This window comes from Eptatretus burgeri, chromosome 5 (assembly GCF_056783735.1).
Source record: "Eptatretus burgeri isolate ZD-2024b chromosome 5, Ebu_testis_v1, whole genome shotgun sequence".
NCBI lineage: Eukaryota > Metazoa > Chordata > Myxini > Myxiniformes > Myxinidae > Eptatretus > Eptatretus burgeri.
In genome coordinates this window covers 104,424,649-104,443,989 of record NC_140965.1, presented here as the reverse complement: position 1 = coordinate 104,443,989, position 19,341 = coordinate 104,424,649, and the positions used below count along the sequence as shown (strand labels likewise).

General features: G+C 40.8%; 1 protein-coding gene across 2 annotated transcripts in view; it reads right to left on the bottom strand.

Annotated features, from left to right (window-relative positions):
- Window positions 1–17,196, bottom strand: part of PTPRC (protein tyrosine phosphatase receptor type C) — a 116,330-nt gene extending 99,134 nt beyond the window's left edge. For both annotated transcript variants that reach the window (XM_085883265.1, XM_085883266.1), the window contains exon 1: window positions 16,988–17,196. In XM_085883265.1, the coding sequence (XP_085739391.1) occupies window positions 16,988–17,060 (73 nt within the window). In that variant the 5' untranslated portion in view covers window positions 17,061–17,196. The remainder of the gene's footprint in view (window positions 1–16,987) is intronic.
- Between the last annotated feature and the right edge of the window lie 2,145 nt (window positions 17,197–19,341).

Here is a 19,341-nt window from a genome sequence, read left to right as displayed (position 1 = left end):
TCATGGAACACACTGCTTGAAGTTGCAAGGATACGGGACTTTGAACCTATCCTGAACTTGCCATCATCTGATGATACTCCTTAGATATCATATTACAGTGACTCTCGGAACACATTCACGCACAATAAGGCACTCAACTGTATTAGAGCTGCAGGTGCTCCACATTATTTAATCAGTCAGGAGCAGAGGAAGTCTCCGAGAGATCCAGTTGCGAGTATTTCTTGGATATAAGAGAATGTCTGCACTTTATGCGATAACAAGTACATCAAAGTCACAGACCTGTGACCCTCTTATCCAGACCCAAGAACTTCGTTCAGATGATAAGATCAGACAAGTAGCTACACTGAAGAAGGATGAGAAATTATAGGCCATTGCATCACTGAATTTCTTGACCACAAAATGTGTTACTGTGCTTTCACTAGAGATTATATTAGGCCCAATAACAGTGTGGTAAATTTTGATGATGCAGAGCAAGCTTATGCAGATGTAGTGCAGGATGCCTATGAGTTGTTGTACACAGTCATCAGGGCGGATTTGTTTGCATCTCTTTGTGTGGTTTCGATGACTGACCTGCCATACATTTGTCATGTATATGGCCTCTCTTGGGGTTGTGGAAGTAAAAAGACAAACCGAGAATCGTATTTATCGGAAAAAATGAAAGGGATTTCAAAGATAGCCTGAAGGTATTCCAAAACTAACTTGGCAAACTTCTTGTTGTTCCTGAAAAGCTGTCTGTGATGCAACTGGCTGTCGAGCACATGGGAGTCAAGTGGGAGTTGCAGACTCACAAACAACTTGGTACTGATCGAAAACAGCTTATACGGATGGCTGCTCTCTACTTAAGCGAGGACATTAAGGGATCATCAACACAAGCTGACAATGGCTGGCTATCACAACCTGATGAGCTGGACAATGACTATATGCCCATGCCATCCTCTCTCTCAATCTTCTCTAAGACTCTTCTGTGTCAGATGACACAGAAAAGACTCCTACATCCAGAACAAGAAAAACAACAATCAGAGATAACAGACCCTTGCCAGGACTTGTTTTGTGTTGTGTGTTGTGTGGCATTCGTGTATTGGTGTGTTGTGTAATTAATAAGATACATAATTAGAACTGCCACTTTATAACTGCTGGTGGTGATGACCGCGTACCAAGACCTCCCACTTTGATGCATCCCCACTTTGATTGTACACCTGACACTGACCCATGACTTTTTTAGGGTTATTCAATTTAATTTAGAATGGGATTTAAATAAATTAAATTCAAATCAAATGGAAGACCAAATAGGTACAGTCCTGAATTGGAGTAATCAGAATGAACCCAAACAAGCACAAAGCAAAAATGAAGTCATCAGGAGGAACTTGGATAGGATTCACATTTAAGCTGCTACTCCTCTACCCTCAAACCCATCCAGGCACAGCCATGTGAGCCTCAATTCAAAAACGAAAAAGAAAAAAAGAACCCAGACCAAAAAAAAAAAATACAAATTCTGGCTGCCAGACCATGTGTCTGATAAAGTTGAAATTTAAAACCTGTATTCTCCATCACTACTAGATCATAATTGAGAGGTTTCATTTTGATTGATGAAGCGGTTCCAGAGAAACTATTTAATATTTTCTTCAATGCAATATGGCTGCCAAACCATGCAATCTATCAATTATTCCTCAATAAACTTATACACCCATGGCTTGGGGAACATTTGTGTGAAGTTTCCCCTCGATCTGTCCAGCCATTCTTGAGAAGAGTTTTTCTAGGTTTTAGGGTAAATTCCAATATGGCTGCCAAACCATGTGACCTGCGACATCATATGTGTGAACCTTTTGTTCTTCATCAATAGGCAGTCATACATGTAAAGTTTTCCCTCGACCTGTTCAGCCACTTCAGGGAAGAAGATTCTTGAAGGTTTTCTTTTGAAAACAATATGGCTGCCGAATGACGTGACCGATGACATCATCCCAAAATTTTCATTGGACCATTTTATTTCCAGATAACCCTCAAAAAATTTCATACTGATCAGATGTAGTGTTCTACATGTGCAATTATGACGTCATAATGAAGGCACCTATGACATCCTAAAAATTCGTTCCTATTTCCCATGAGGAGTAGTTGCCATGTGCCAAGTTTCAATTTTTTCCTTGGTGCGGTTTCAGAGATACAGAAGTCCAAAGTTTTTCCATTTTTCCAATATGGCTGCCACACCATGTGGCCTATGACGTCATAATTATGACTTAATCATTCTGCAGTAGTAGCCACACCTATGGTGAAAATTTCGTCTCAATCTGGCAAGCGATTGCAGAGAAAAACACAAAAGTTCTGTGAGGACAAACAAATAAACAAACAAACAAACAAGCCGGTAGGCGGACATGGGTAGTCGACTACCCAATAGAACGTGACGTGATGGGCCCGTTCGAGGGGGAATGACCTGAGGATTAAGCACAAGAAAATTCATGATTCTAGCTTCAAGGGTTAATAATGCAGATTATTTTTTCGTTAAAATACTCCCACATTTAGAGGTTTTTCGGCCGTTGCTAGGCAACGGAGGGGTCTGTAGCAACGGTTCTTTCTCACACATAACTAGGACATACCATGAACCTACCATACCAGTTTCATGTATATCTGACTCATAGTCTCTGAGATATAACGAACTTCGTTTTTTTATTGTTTTCGACTAGGGTTCATTCAAACTCTATCTTCTCCAACAGTTTTCATTGGATCCGGCTGGAAATTTTTGACAATATGGCTGAATGTACTGCCCACAGTCGCACGTGGCCCGAATTTTGAATTTCGAAAAAAGAAATTTTTTATGATTTTTCAAAAATTTCAAAGGTCCGTTGCCAGGCAACGGTGGTGTCCATTGCAACGGTTCTCATTTGCACACAACTAGGTCATGGTATGAACCTGCCAACCAAGTTTCATCGAAATCGCCAATGTATTAACTGAAATCACCATTTTAAATACAGATAATAAGGGTAGAACAAATCAAAAAAAAAAAAATGTTGAAAATTTTTTTTACGACTAGATCGACGACTCAACACACAACCCCAACCGCAATTCCCTCTCCTTCGGTGAGGGTAATAAACTGGCCCGTTCAGTCTCTTGGCCAAGATTTCCTTCAGGCAGTTGGTTTTGGGAAGTACAAACTTGCTAAACACATACTCCTACCCTGCGTTGTTAAGTCACTCACAGGAAATGTGGAGATGGTAAAAATGCTTAACCGTCTTGGGAATGAGGTTTCATACTCCCATTTAGAAGATATTGAGACCGGGTTAAGTCTCCAGAAATTATCTGAGCTGTAAATTTGCAACAATATGGCGGACAATCACCTTGAAGAGCAAAATCAAAATGATTCATGTCTGCGTGAGGAAATAACTATTTCGAAGAAAATTGTAGTAAGAACTGTGCAGGATTTGCAAAGGGTGTTGCAGACAAATACACAACGACATTCATATCAGTTTAGAAACCGAATTAGAAAACTGCATTGTCGGTTCACTTTATTCACGGAGTTGTGAAATTGTAGTTTTAATTATGTGGATGGACCTTACATCTTCACACGCTTTATACTTCCAAAGATCCACCAGAATGCCAAGTACGTTTCCAGTACATGTATATCATTAAGCAACTGCCTTGAAACAGCCTCAAGGTATGACTTTCAAGAGGAGACACCTGCCATATAACTTGAAGGTTGTCTCTTCTTACCTCCATCACCGAAGGTGGATGGAGGGTATGTTTTTCACCTGTCTGTCTATTTGCTTGTTTGTGAACAAAATATCTCAAATGGTTATGGACGGATTTGGATGAATTTGGTGGAGAGCTTGGGTATGTGACATGGTCGAATTGATTCAATTTTGGTGAAGATCCGAATTCGGATCCGATAATTTTTTTAAGTGATTCTTCACCATTGAGCGATAGGACTAAAACTATTTAATGAAAGATATCTCAAAAAAGTTATGGATGGATTCGGACAAAACTTGATGGGTTAGTTGGGTTGGTGACAAGAACAAGCTCATTACATTTCAGTTCAGGTCCGAATCCAGATCTGGCCGATCAGTGGGATACAAAACATAAACTAATCAGCCTGGTGGAGGTATACACTCTGCTGGGTGCCCTTCGAGTATTACTACTGGACAACCCCCACTCCTCTGTTCCCCCTTTGTTTGGCTGCGACTTGCTCAGATTTAAAAATTTCTGCAGTTTAACTACCATCTCTGATGCCATCATCTGTCCCTCTACAGTGTTGTTCATCGAATTATACATAAATAACTGCGAAAAACGGTTAGAAATGGTGACCAATATTTTGATAACTAGAGTAAACCAATTTATGGCAGCCATCTTGAATTGGGTCATGTGACCGCAAAACAAAACTATTGTGACAGTCCACAATTATACATCCATCCATTAACTGTGCCAACTTTCAAACTGATCAGTAAGGATTTGGGACTTGGACTTCAGTAATAAAGACTTTACTTTGGATTTACTGTTTTTTGGCTGCCATCTTGAATTGACCCACATTTGGACACAAAGCTACAATTCTGACTTGTCCATCATATGTTTTCATGACTTATAGATATGCGTTTGAAAAAAACATCGTGATGTTTAGACCCTCACGGTGGTAGCAAAAACTAAAATTTCAGGTCCTTGCCCATGGCCTTATGGATAAAAAATAGCAAAAAAGGCTATCAACATCATCAGCATCTTCTACAAACATAAAGAGGCACAAAGACCTGTTGCTCAACCAAGGACAGATTGGTAGGCCTGTTTTTTACTGCCTCTGTTCAGGTCTTGATTGCCCTGTTATTTCAGCATTTCATCGCTCCCTGCCACTCCACCTCTCCAGCCACATATATTGTTCCACAACTCTGTAATGTTCACTTTTCAAACTGCAGGTCGATTTACCATTTCCACTTCTTTTATCCTCTTTTCTGCCACATTTGAAATCACCTCCCCGAGTCAGTTCATTAATTTTTTTTTTTAATAATATGAGCTCCGTTGCAAGGAACTTTGAAACAGGAGGAGGTCGTTTCGACCTTGAAAACCAATAACCCTACATGAATATGACCAACTTATGATTGCTTGCCCATGCTCTATCCTTTATAAATGCAAAGCATTGAGCAATAATTGAGTATGTATCATTTTTAAGTCTTTGGGATGACTCAGCCAAGGTTCAAACAGTGGACCTCCCAGAGTTATAACGGACATGCTAACCATTAAGCCACAGAGTCTGATCAAATCCAAGTATTCCCACCATGGATTAAAGGTGGATCACCTCAATTGATCTCATCTTCCTTCCCTACCAGTGGTCAATCTACTCTCATTAACCCACCATTTTGTAGAATTCGACCTTGATTTTGGAGAGAGAACATTAAGCACTTGTGGAAGAATATGTGTGATTGGGAAGGGTGACTATTTTGTATCTCTCCTGTTCTATTCTCATGTTTGTGTTTGGCTGTTTACTCTCACCTCACCGTATGTGCATGTGTATATATATATATATATATATATATATATATATATATATATATATATATATATATATATATATATATATATATATATATATATATATATATATATATATATATATATATATATATATATATATATATATATATATATATATATATATATATATATATACCCTTTCATACTCTGATCCTCCATCATATTGCTCTTCCACAAGTCGAGTTTTCATATTAAATAATTAGTTTCAGACTAAGAAGTTAAATAAATAAAGAATACTCTTGTTTGTACTGTCGATGTTATGTGCACACACCCACACGCACCAGAAAGCATTGCAGAACACAAACTCAACTTACTTTTGGCATGCACATGCACAAATACTGTTCCATTTCCTTAGTTCCTTCTTTGTGAGTAATTCCGGTTGTGGTTTCTCCATTAAATTTCCTTAAAAGGTTTGACCAACCACCAAGTTCTCATGTCTTTCATAGCATTTATGCGATCGCTCAATAAGATTGGGAACAGTTTTACACGTCGTACAATTCCCAAGTATGTTGCTGTGCACCCCATAAAATTGACAGTGTTTATCCAAAACAATTGCCATTGTCGCAAAAGTAAATTGCTCGAGATTAAAAAGCAAATCCACAAATATTTTAGGCAATACATAACACAGGTATTTCGCAGGTCTATTTACCCAAATCTCCAACCATGTTTTTCTATTAAACTCTGCTCTCTTCTCACAATGTCTGAATAACACCTGTAATCCAGGCTCTGTGCTTTCAGAGCACAGAGCTAGGGCGAATCCAGGGCGAAAAAGAGGAAGTGTCAGGGCTGGAATAAGGAAGTAGAGCTAGTTTGCATGCATCTTCGAGTAGAAGTGTATGTTTAAACTTCATATTGATATAGCAGTGAAGCTCAAACTTAAAATACAGTTTTAGTTAAAGTTTTATCATCAAATCATCTTGTGATCAATCAAGCAGGAATGTTTTACAGATATCTGAAATGTAATTTGGTCAGATACAGAAAATAAAATGCTCTTTGTTTGATACAGAACGAGGAAATACAAACATATTGCTCTTTCTTGTTCTTTCACGACCACAATTATTCACACCTTATCATGGAGTTGCCCGGGGAAGGTTTGGCCCAAGTCTTTAACAAACTGGCTGTCCCAACCTGACATTCGAATAAGTAGGTTAAAGCAGGATTTTGTAATTTATTGAGGGTGCCAGTGATAGCTTGCCTACTCTTCATGAAGAACACCATGGGATCTTTAACGTCCACCAACTAATGCCGGTAGACGGGATGCCAAGTTTAACGTTCATCTGAAGGACAACACACACATTGATGAATCACCCTGCCAACGAAACGTCAGGATAACAGTTTATAGCAGGGATGACATTCAAACCCAGGCTAGACAGCTCAGAGGTAGAAATTCAGACAAATACTTTTTGTAAAGTTTAGAATACCCAAGCAGCGTTAACTTTGTTTATTCAACACGAGCTAATACCAGCCGTCACTTCACTGATGGGAATACTGATAGGAGGAAGATAAAGAAGGGGGAGAGGGGTGAGGGAGAGAGAGGGGGGAGGGGAGATTGATAAGTTGGAGGGGGAAACCGAGAAGAGGGGTGGGGTAAGGGAAGGCAGTGTGAGGTGAGAGGAAGGGAAGGCAGATGTGCGGTAAAGTGTCAATTCCAATTCACACTCTCATCAGAATTATTCTGCATCGAATAACAGTGAAGATGGAAACAAAATAATTTCTGAAATCAATTTTCGACTGGTCATACTATAAATACGGTCCAGAGATAAACACTGCCCTGACACATCTGGAGACAAACACTGCCCGGAACATAACCACCACCAAACACGTATGGCGATAACCACCGTCCGGATACCTGTGGGGGAGAGAAAAGAGAGAGAGAGGGGGAGAGAGGAGGAGAGAGGGGGAGAGAGGGGGAGAGAGGGGGAGGGAGAGAGGGGAGAGAGAGGGAGAGAGGAGGGAGGAGAGAGGGAGAGAGAGGGAGAGAGAGGGAGAGGGAGGGAGAGAGAGGAGAGAGAGAGAGAGAGAGAGAGAGAGAGAGAGAGAGAGAGAAAGGGAGAGAGAGAGAGAGAGAGAGAGAGAGAGAGAGAGAGAGAGAGAGAGGGAGAGAGAGAGAGAGAGAGAGAGAGAGAGAGAGAGAGAGAGAGAGAGAGAGGGAGAGGGAGAGGAAGAGTGAGAGGGAGAGGGAGAGGGAGAGGGAGAGGGAGAGGGAGAGGGAGAGGGAGAGGGAGAGAGAGAGAGAGAGAGAGAGAGAGAGAGAGAGAGAGAGAGAGAGAGAGAGAGAGAGAGAGAGAGAGAGAGAGAGAGAGAGAGAGAGAAGAGAAGATAAGAGAAGAAAAGAAAGAGATGAGAGACATGCAATGGTGCTTTTTAATGAGAGCAGAACATAATTGGGCCACAAAGAAGGACCTTGTAGGTTCTGCGTAGTTCTGGTTTATCAATGAATGACTTGGAATGATGGCGGATGCATGGCCTGTGGTTGGCTTTGGAGGCCAGATTTTCGATTTCCTGAGAGAGTTTTGTCGGATTTTCAGATTTTCCAGAGAGAGAGACAGAGAGAGAGACAGAGAGAGAGACAGAGAGAGACAGAGACAGAGACAGAGACAGAGACAGAGACAGAGACAGAGACAGAGACAGAGACAGAGACAGAGACAGAGACAGAGACAGAGACAGAGACAGAGACAGAGAAAGAGAGAGAGAGAGGGAGAGAGAGAGAGAGAGAGAGAGAGAGGGAGAGAGAGAGAGAGACACAGAGAGAGAGAGAGAGAGAGAGAGAGAGAGACAGAGAGAGAGAGAGAGAGAGAGAGAGAGAGAGAGAGAGAGACAGAGACAGAGAGAGAGAGAGAGAGAGAGAGAGAGAGAGAGAGAGAGAGAGAGAGAGAGAGAGAGAGAGAGAGAGAGAGAGAGAGAGAGAGAGACAGAGAGAGAGAGAGAGACAGAGAGAGAGAGAGAGAGAGAGAGAGAGAGAGAGAGAGAGAGAGAGAGAGAGAGAGAGAGAGAGAGAGAGAGAGAGAGAGAGAGAGAGAGAGAGAGAGAGAGAGAGAGAGAGAGAGAGAGAGAGAGAGAGAGAGAGAGAGAGAGAGAGAGAGAGAGAGAGAGAGAGAGACAGAGAGACAGAGAGAGAGAGAGAGACAGAGAGAGAGAGAGAGACAGAGAGAGAGACAGAGAGAGAGAGACAGAGAGAGAGAGGTGTGGGAAGATGGTGCTGCACTGTATGAGAGGGGGTGGAGGGAGGATTGTACAAAGAGAGAGAGAGAGGGGTGGTGGTAGGGTAGTTAGCAGACAGAACATGTTATGTTTTATGAAAACACACACAAACACACACACACACACACACACACACACACACACACACACACACACACACACACACACACACACACACACACACACACACACACACACACACACACACACACACACACTTATTAGTACATATTGGCAAATACAACCTGTAGCTTCACTGATGGGAATATTAAGGGGGTGGGAAGGAGTAAGGAGGAGAGGGAGAGGAGGGAGAGAGGGGGAGGGAGAGCGAGGAAGAGGTTTAGCGAGGAGGGTTGCGGAAGCGAAGAAGGAGGGGGGAGTGAGGAGGGGTGCGGAAAGGGAAGGCAGCGTGAGGTGAGGGCAAGTTCAGGCTGTGTGAGAGGAAGCGTCTGATCGGACATGACCACCATCCAGATAATGGGAATACTAAAGGGGTGGGGGAGGGAGGGGTGGAGCAGCGAGTAGGTCAGGAGACCGAGGAGGAGTGGGGGAGCAAGGAAGCAGGAGGGAGTGAGGAGGGTTGGGGGAGTGATGAAGCAGAGGGGAGTGAGGACTTAGCACGACGGAGGATTCCCAGTCGGCGACTGGCTTTTGAGGCGAGGTTGGAAATGTGACTTTCCCAGGAAAGGTCATGGCAGATAGTGAGACCTAGAAGCTTGAAAGAAAAGACTTCTTCCAGAGGATTGTTGAGAAAGTGGATGGGGGGGTTTTGTAAACGGTCCTTTCGAAGAGACATAGTGAGAGTGTGAGATTTGTCTGGATTGAAAGACATGTTCCACGTGTTGGACCAGTTTGTGATTTTATCCAGATCTGCAGTGAGTGAAGAAGCTGCTGCTTGCCGGTCTGAGGGATGACAGATGGTACGGCAGAGGGTGGAGTCGTCGGCAAAGAGAAATAGAGGATTTTCCAGAGAGTCCGAGAGATCATTGATGAAAACCAGAAAAAGAACAGGGCCCAGAACGCTACCTTGAGGAACTCCAGCCTGCACAGGAAGAGGGGATGAAAGAACTCCATTTAGGGCCACACATTGACTGCGACAGGAGAGGAAGTCTGCGAGCCATGAGTGGAGATGGCCTTGAATACCATGGGAAGAGAGTTTGGTGAGTAGTGCAGGGTGCCAGACTGTGTCAAAAGCACGTGATATGTCCAGGGATACGGCTCGGATTTCCTGTCTGGCATTGAGGACCTCCATCCATTGATGGGAGAGCAGAAGCAGCATATCCAGGGTTGAGTGACCTGGTCTGAAACCAAATTGATGATTGGAAATCAAGCCATTGGAGAAGAGGAAGGATTTCATATCTGAGGCGATGATGGATTCCATCACCTTGCTGATGATTGGGAGAAGGCTGATTGGTCTGTAGTTATAGGGATCTGTTTTTGCACCTTTTTATGCAGGGCAGTGATGTTAGCAGATTTCCAAGCAGATGGCAGATGACCCTGGGCAAATGAGAGGGTGAATAGAACAGAGAGAGGGTGAGCAAGAGCAGAAGAGCAGGCTTTGAGGACACGTGGGCTGATGCCGTCTGGACCGGTTGCAGAATCTGACTCGAGGTTTGAAAGCAAGCTCTCCACCTTGTCAGGAGAAAAGGATACAGAGTCCAGGGACAGTTGGGTGCGACTGGGTAAAGTGGGTAGAGATAGTGATGGGTTTAGGACACAAGATTTAGCTGCAAACACCGAGTTTAGACATTCAGCTTTATCACGTGTGGAATCAGCAGTGCTGCCATTTGAGGTAAGGGAGGGGATGGAGGGGGAACATACACCAGAAACAGATTTGATTAAACGCCACCAGGATTTTGAGGAGGGAGAGAGGTATGAGAGTTCAGACTTGAGATGAGAAAGATGTTGTTTTCTGGCTCTCCTGAGGGTAGATACACACTTGTTCCGAGCTTTGTGGAAAGAACTGAGATTGCCCTCAGTTGGGTTTGCTTTCCATGAGGCAAAGGCAAGTTGTTTCAGGACAACTGCCTCGCCACAAGCTTCAGTAAACCAAGGGCGGGAGGAAGGGTAAGACAACTGAACACGAGAGGGGATAAATCTGTGCATGAGGGAGAGCAAGTTTCTTTGAAAGAATTCCCAGGATGAGTTGATGTTTGAGAAAGTAGTGATAGGAGACCAGTCTGTAAGTTTGATGGCTGCTCGGAGACCCTGCCAGTCGGCTTGAGTGAAATGCCAGACTCGACGGCGGTGAGGTGGTTCTCTGATAACAGCCAGAGAGATGTCCACTTTAACAAGGACGTGGTCAGAAGAACCAATTGGAGCGAAGGAAGAGCAGCAGAGTAGAGGTGGGGGAGTGAGGAGCATTGAGGGAGCGAGGAGGGGCAAAAAAGCAGTATATAGCAAATACAAACATTAAAATGAATTACTTTAAAATAAGTGTTGTCATGATTGGGGTTGGATACAGAACATATTGGCTGTGACAGGCATATTCAGATGTGGCAGGATGTACAGTTGAGGTTGAAGGCTCAGAAGATGAAATGGAAGCTGATTCACTTGGGATTTAAAAAATAATTTCATAATGGAGAGTTGAGTGGCTGCCTTCATTTTCAGTTTATAGTCCTCCTTGAAACATTTCAGGACATTATCCATCTCCCTATGCACCTCAGTATTTCTCATGCAGTCGGGATCGTGCAGAGCACGAATCGCTCGCTTTGGATGGCAGAGCAAGAACGACTCGCTCTGAATAATGTGGGGCGGCAAAACTGTCCGCAGTGAGTGAACGATTCGTTCAGTATGGCATAGCCTGGTTGGTTGTTCTTTCTTTCTTTGTGGGGGTTTAATGGCGATTTCAGAACTGCGAGGCTCCATATATGCAGTGCACCTAAACATATCAAATTTGGAAACTTGAGGCTTATATTTATCGCCCCTTTTCTTTCATGAATTTTAAAACTGATTGACATAACCGGGGGTGCTTCCGAGACATATGGCAAAACACATTTGGCAGGCCTCATCATGTGATCCCCATGACACGGACAGAATGCATTAGACGCGCTCTGGGCTCATCGTACCGAGTGCAGAGAGAGAAAACATGAACCAAATCCTTGGGTACATTACACTGGCCATACAACCCTGAGGGGTCGTCCCTATCCTGTGAAGATAGAGGTTGAGGGAACAATGCCCGCGTGGTTGGTGGTGTTGAATTAAATCCACGCTGTAGGGAAAACGCATTCTCAGAACACGCTCTTCCTCGCAGCAACTACGAACAGTTCATCCTGTTCGGGACAGGAACTGCACCGCCATCCATTGTGGGGCACTCGGCAAGCGGCTTAAACACTCAAGCAAGCACTCCAATCGAATGGTTGGCAAGCGATAGCAATTTCCGAATGTCCAAACTATGTCCGAATTGCGCAAATCAACACGTTGTTTTTTAGGAGTCAGAACTGATACTTTCAAATCTGGAGCTTGAATTTTGTAATTATGCTTAGTTTAAGAGATTCTCTCAGTTATTCAGATGCGAAAATGAAATATAGCCATGAATGCTGGCTTGTTCGGGCGTTTATAAGCACTGCAATGTACCCACCGATCAATAACCATGATGAACAGGTATTCGATAATGAGTGAAGAAAATGAAGAAAAAAAACTTAATCGTTAAGAAATCATTGCGGCCTGTTCCAAGTCAAGACATGTTTGAGCAGGCCAAAAAAACATGGTGGCTTCAGACTTCAGCAAGCGAGGTGGCCGAGGATCACCGGATGAAGGATATATTTCTAATAAGGCCGTTAATTATTTTCAAAAGGGGTGTTTTAATTAATCCAAACATGCAATTTTGAGTCAGGCACTTCCTTGGAGTTTTTTTAGTATGCATATAAAGTTTCAGGTTGCTAGGTTTTATAGTTTTGGAGTTATGGAGGAGACACGATGACACACACACACACACACACACACACACACACACACACACACACACACACACACACACACACTTATTTGTATATATATATATATATATATATATATATATATATATATATATATATATATATATATATATATATATATATATATATTGCATTGGTGTAATGAGATGTATCAAAGATATTGAAATGTATGAACCATCAGTGCATTTAAACATTGCCCATAACAAAAATTATACTTTACCATATTAATCTTGCTCCGAAGGGGTTGCGAGGCTATTTTAATGCCCCTGTCTGTCTGTCCGTCTTTCTGTATGTCTACATATATATATTTCTGCTTTAATTTTTTCTTTAACCAATTTCTTTAACTCCAAGAAGTTAGCCAATCTTTTTTCTTTAACCACTTCTCCCATTGATGCAAAGCCTTTATAATGGGAGGGAATCCCCATGGAGAATACTTTCGTGATAACTCTGACGTCATAGTTCACATGATATGGCAGCCATATTGGATTAAAGGAGAATAAAATTGGACATCTTCTTTGAAACTGCTCAACGATTTTTTTTTTTATTTGGCATATGTCATCAATCCCCTTGGGTATATAGGGTGATAATGATGACATCAGTGAAGTAGTATTCCAGCCATAATTGGTTGAATTGAAATCCTTATCGGAAAAATCTGAAACCTCATATATCTGATCGATAACCCAATGTAAGTGAAGAATGAAACTTATGTCATCAGTCACGTGGTCTGGTGATCATATTGGATTGAAAAAAAAGGAAAACAATTCTCTTCTCCAGAACCGCCTAACAGATCGATGCGAAACTTCAGACGTATGATCAACAAGCCATGGGTAATATAGGTTGAATTTATTTTTCCTATTCATCTTCATTTAGCCTTCATGTGCAAAAAAACGGTCATTAAATATCCTAATAATCAATAAAGCTGTGGATAATGGCTATATATATATATATATATATATATATATATATATATATATATATATATATATATATATATATATATATATATATATATATATATATATATATATATATATATATATATATATATATATATGACATAATACGGTGCAAGGATGATACGGGTATATGGACGACAATAGCAGTAGGCTATAATAGTAGTGTTTTCAGTTAACGATCGTATTTTTGTTCAGAATGGGCACGTGAGGTGAGACTCTGCGCTCTACCGAGTCCTTTTCTAGTTTGCAAGGTTATCATTATTGGTACAACCATATTAAAATACTGGCTTTCCAAAACAGTTGTTGAATAATCAATTGGCCATTAAAAAAGGTCAATTTCCTGCAGTGAAGAATTCAACACAAAAATTGCTTTCAAAAATCCTAACACAAATCAATGCGGATCAATCAATTAACCAAAAGGATAAAGTTTAATTGAACTAAATAATGTATAGTTGAAATTATACAGTGCTGTAATATCAGTGATTAAAGCAATTGCCATCTGATTTGCAAGACAGTTTAAAATATGACTGGTAGAGAAATCTCTATGATACTGGTGAGGATATCTTCAAATTTTTGACTGAGCTGAGTTTCCTCTGTATACTCCGCAGGAACACCTAATTTTAACTGTCATCCTGTTATATTAAATATATGGTGTTGCAACAGAAAATACGTCATTCTTGGAAGCTATTAATGTGGTATAGGTGAAGAAGAGTCCCATCTTCAGCAACCTTCCGTTACTGCAGTCAATGGCGTTCGGGACTGCTCGTGAAGTTGACCTCTTATTTTTCATATTGCTCTCCAGAGTGATGCAAAGTATACCTTGTCTTTTCATTTGTCTTTGCATATGGTGTGTATACATATAATTCTGCAGCTCTTAAGCCTCCATGTTGCCTTAACACTTCCCAAAGAAAGTGAATTTGGAAGAAAAAAGAAAATACCCTAAAAGTGAGAAATTATGGGTAAAATAATATCCAAATCACAATCATTGTCCATTTGCATCTCTCACATAATGTGCAACTGATGGAGAATATACTGGGAGAGGTGGGGAAAGCATTCCATTGGTTACAACAAATTGCACAAAACTACATTATAATGAAAATTCAAATGAAAGGTGATTTTAAGAAAAAGGAAACCTAACTACAAATACATTGCGATAAAAAGCTACAAAAATGTCTGCAAAGAGATGGTTTAAAAGTGTGTGTGTGTGTGTGTGTGTGTGTGTGTGTGTGTGTGTGTGTGTGTGTGTGTGTGTGTGTGTGTGTGTGTGTGTGTGTGTGTGTGTGTGTGTGTGTGTGTGTGTGTGTGTGTGTGTAACAAGAATGATGCCATATAATACAAAAAAATGGTGTCACTGCTATAGTAACAGTAACTTATGGTGTCTTGCTTCCATTCCATGTTCAACAAAAAGGAGTAACACTACCTGATATACTGACATAACTACACCTTGAATGGCCCCAATTACTCCCACTTTAGGGTGTGGTCGTTTGGAGAAGGTGTGTGGCGAAATGATTTCAGGAACCAGCTGGCTGGGCCTTACGTTAAACTGATGGTGGTCAGAAATTTATTTGTTCAGGGTGGCGGGTACAACTCGCCTACAATCTTCGTGAAAGACACCGTGGGATCTTTAATGGCCACCAGCTAATGCTCGTATTTGGGACAGATCTGAATAACCATCTCAAGGATAGCTCATTATATCTACCACTGAAGGTGGATGGAGGTTATGATTTCACCCACCTGTCTGTCCGTGAGCAGGATTTCTCAAAAAGCTATGGATGGACTCAGACAAAACTTGGTTGACAAGTGGGGCAAGGATGTGTGATTGGATGTGGGGCAAGGACGAATTGATTTGATTTTGGTGAAAATCCGGATCTGGCCTATAGTGAGATACAAAACATAAATTGTTTAGCCTGTTGGAAGTACGCAGCCAGGCAGAGGTATGTACTCTTCCAAGTGCTGTTCTAGTTTTGTCATGCAACTCCCTGCCTGCAAACCACCAGGATGGCAGTCCACAGTGTGGTCAGAAATTAAACCTAGACTAGACAGCTAAACTGTAAGTGCATGATCTCTGATCCATCCTGTCAGCAGCAACTGATCCACTCAATCATTATTAATGTGCGTTCTTTGTCAGCTTGAACATCGTGTAGTGAGTGAAGAGGTATAAAAGGGGGGCTTTCCATGTTTTTTTAAACATTCCTACTTGAGAGAAATGCTAAGGTGGAGGGCAGTGCTGGTGTCAAGAGAATGACAATTAAAAATATCCATTATCACAACTTACAGATATCGTTATTATAAAAATGATAATTATAATCAAGCATCTCTGAGGATAACTTGTATGACTAACTCAAATCTATTCAGCATTATAACATTAATAAGCAAAGCAACAAAATTATAATATGTTGCGAATACAGTATCCTCTCGACTGTATTTCCAGCAAGAAACATGAATCGAAGAACACTCATTGAAATATTTACAACTTATGATTATGCTATATGGTTTGACATAGCAGACAAGTAAAACAATGACAAATTAGCAAAACAAAAAGTTTAAGGAATTGATTGGAGTGATGAAAACAACGTTTCAAGGACAACTTGGGGAAAAAAGTGTGAAGTGAAAATGTAATTAAAAAAACATGAATTATAAATAAATAAATAAATAAATAAATAAACAACCATTGGGAAAACAAGCCAATCCTAAATTAAGGTGACCACTTTTAAGGTAAAAGAGAACCTTATTCTACTGACAGTGGACCCAAATTAAGGATGTTCAAAAAAGCAGAATTCATAAGTATCAAAAAAAATAAAATACAAGGAATTAAATTAACCAATAAGGTACCTGCAATGATTATTTTTTTGCTCACTTAACCATTCAATTAAGAAGTACGGCACATTAAGAAACTTTTTCCCGCTGTACACATTCACCGATAACTGCTAAATATGTTATACGACACTATACAAGGGTTGATCATCCATTCAAACTATTCCTTTGTTTTCGAACATATATATATATATATGTATATATATATGTATATATATATATATATATATATATATATATGTATGTATATATATGTATGTATATATATGTATATATATATATATATATATACATATATATACATATATATACATACATATATATACATACATATATATATATATATATATATATATATATATATATATATATATATATATATATATATATATATATATATATATATATATATACATACATACATATACAAATATATACACACACAAGAACCTCCTTCGTTCTGCATTTTGTATGAAAGTTTACGTTTTATATTTTTCGCCAAACTTTAACATTATAAGAGTGCCGTTTCTTATAATCATGGAAGGAATAAAGAGGCAACGTGACACAAAATCCTACCTTGTGAGTAAAGTATCAGAGTAAGAAACACGACTCCTTGCATGGTTCTTGAGAGAACCCTTTTCTCTGCCATCTCTAGACGAGAGGTTTTCTCCACTTTTTTTAGCTTTCCTTACTCCCTTTTTCTTCTGTTGAAACGCCAAATTAAAGCACCGGAGTAATGAACACTACTCATATAGAGAGATGTAGCAGAAATTGTTTTCCAACTATAAAAAGAGAAGTGCACAACCCATAATCATAGTTCTGCTTTTCCTTTACGTTCAATATCTCACTTATCTCTATCGCCAGCTTCACTCTGCAAAACCACAGCTTCCACTGCGTTGATTTGTCCAAGATGAAAATAGCATTTCCCATTCACCACACTTAATTTTTATTTTTTAACACAGTTACAAAGTCCATTATGATAAAAAGGGATATACAACAAAATGAAAGGTTGAATCTTGTTTAAAAAATAAATTGATACATTCAAAAAAAGAAAAGCTTTCTTCACCAAGAAAGTTATTGAAGATAATGCTGTTTCCATGAAGTTCTTGGAGAAGGTTCTGTTTCCATGAAGTCACTTTGTGCACGTTCAAACAAAAGTCACTCGTGCAAGAATTTAGAAAACGAAGTGAAAACTGAGTCATCAATGTGCATTTTATTCCATGATATATTCAATATAGATTTGTGAAACACAAAGCTACTCCTCACCCCCCCCCCCTATACTATTAACTAGACTCAATGGTGTAATGGTTAGAGTGTCCACTCTGAGTCTGGAAGATCTGCAGTTCGAACCCCGGCTAAGTCATACCAAAGATCACACACACACACACACACACACACACACACACACACACACACACACACACACACACACACACACACACACACACACACACACACACACACACACACACACACACACACACACACACACACACACCAGTTCAGCCGTTGCAGTTGATCGATCTGTTGACAAGGATTGCCTCTAGACAAACAACCATAGATTGGCAGCCCTTGCCTATAATTGAAGTGTCAAATGATCACCCCCTGTGTTGAAATTCCTGGTATAGGAACTCATTTTATGACTACTGTAAAACTTGGAAAGGTCCCTTCAAATGGTGAGCATGTGGCTTCACCTGATGAATAGAGTTCATCGCTCAGTCATAAACTGCCACCTTAAACCTCTGGGTTGGGAGTGGGTGTGGTTGAAATATATCCACTGGTAGGCAGTTCCAGACTGGAATTACCACTACAATAAATGTCCTGTTGTGAGCAACTGTATGGGACATTAGAACTGAAATATATTGGTGTGAGCAGCCATGACCAGTCGTGTCCTGCTAAGAAATGTCTGCGGCTGAGGTTACAGGAACTGAGGAGTACAGGCTGGCTGTGGTAGACAGTCAAAGTTTGCATGCAGAACTTAAAAAAAGAGAAGGAAGATGTTGACATGAGCAGAATAAAAAAGAAAAGACTTTGCCCTCCACATCTGTTGTTGGCATTGAGGTTGGAGGACTTGAAAATATCGTTCACCAGAGCACAAGTTCCAAGCTTTTGTTTAACCTGCATTATTGTCTTCCCTCATATCACATCAAACAAAATGGCCAAACAGTTTGTCTTCCCATGCTCAGTCCTTTGGTCTTTCAAGAATGCAACTCATTGCACCAAATATATTCTATCATTCACATCCATGTCATTTTTTTTTTTGTACGCATTGTCGAGGCTCGTATGAGAGCCAGCACACAACGCACAACAAAGGGGGCATGAGACAAGAGGGGTGGGAAAGGAAAGGGGGAAAAAGTGTGGAACAAAGACATGCAGAGAACTGCGGAAGGGAGAAGGATGGGGCAGGGTACACAGGGTAAACAAGATGGACACCACAGGGACTTTCAGGTCATTACACAACAGGGACTTTCAGGAAGGAAAGCAGGGAATTTGAAGGAGGTGTGTTTCGAGTGGATTCGTGGGGGTAGAAAAGATTGTGGTTTTGGATGGGGGAAGATAAGAGATGGTGGTGAATAGCTGTTTTGAAGACCTTGATGGAAGAGTGGGATTCAAGAGAGTTTAGGAGTTTGTTCCAAAGGTGGGGAAAAAGTGGAATGAAGGAGTGAAGGTGAGCAATGATTCTTGATTTTGGTAGTTTTACCAGAAAGGGGTTGCTGGTGGACCTTGAACACACTGTGGAAATATGGAAGGGACATTTACTTACAGGGCGGGGTTTGGGGGGGGGGCGAGGCCGGAGCGGAGATGGTAGAAGACAGAAGGACCACTGGCCTGCCCACGGTGAGAGAGTGAAAGACCCAACAACTCAGCCTTATCGTAGGAGATACCAATGATCCTAAATGTCTTGGTTTCCACAGCGTGAAGCCGAGAAA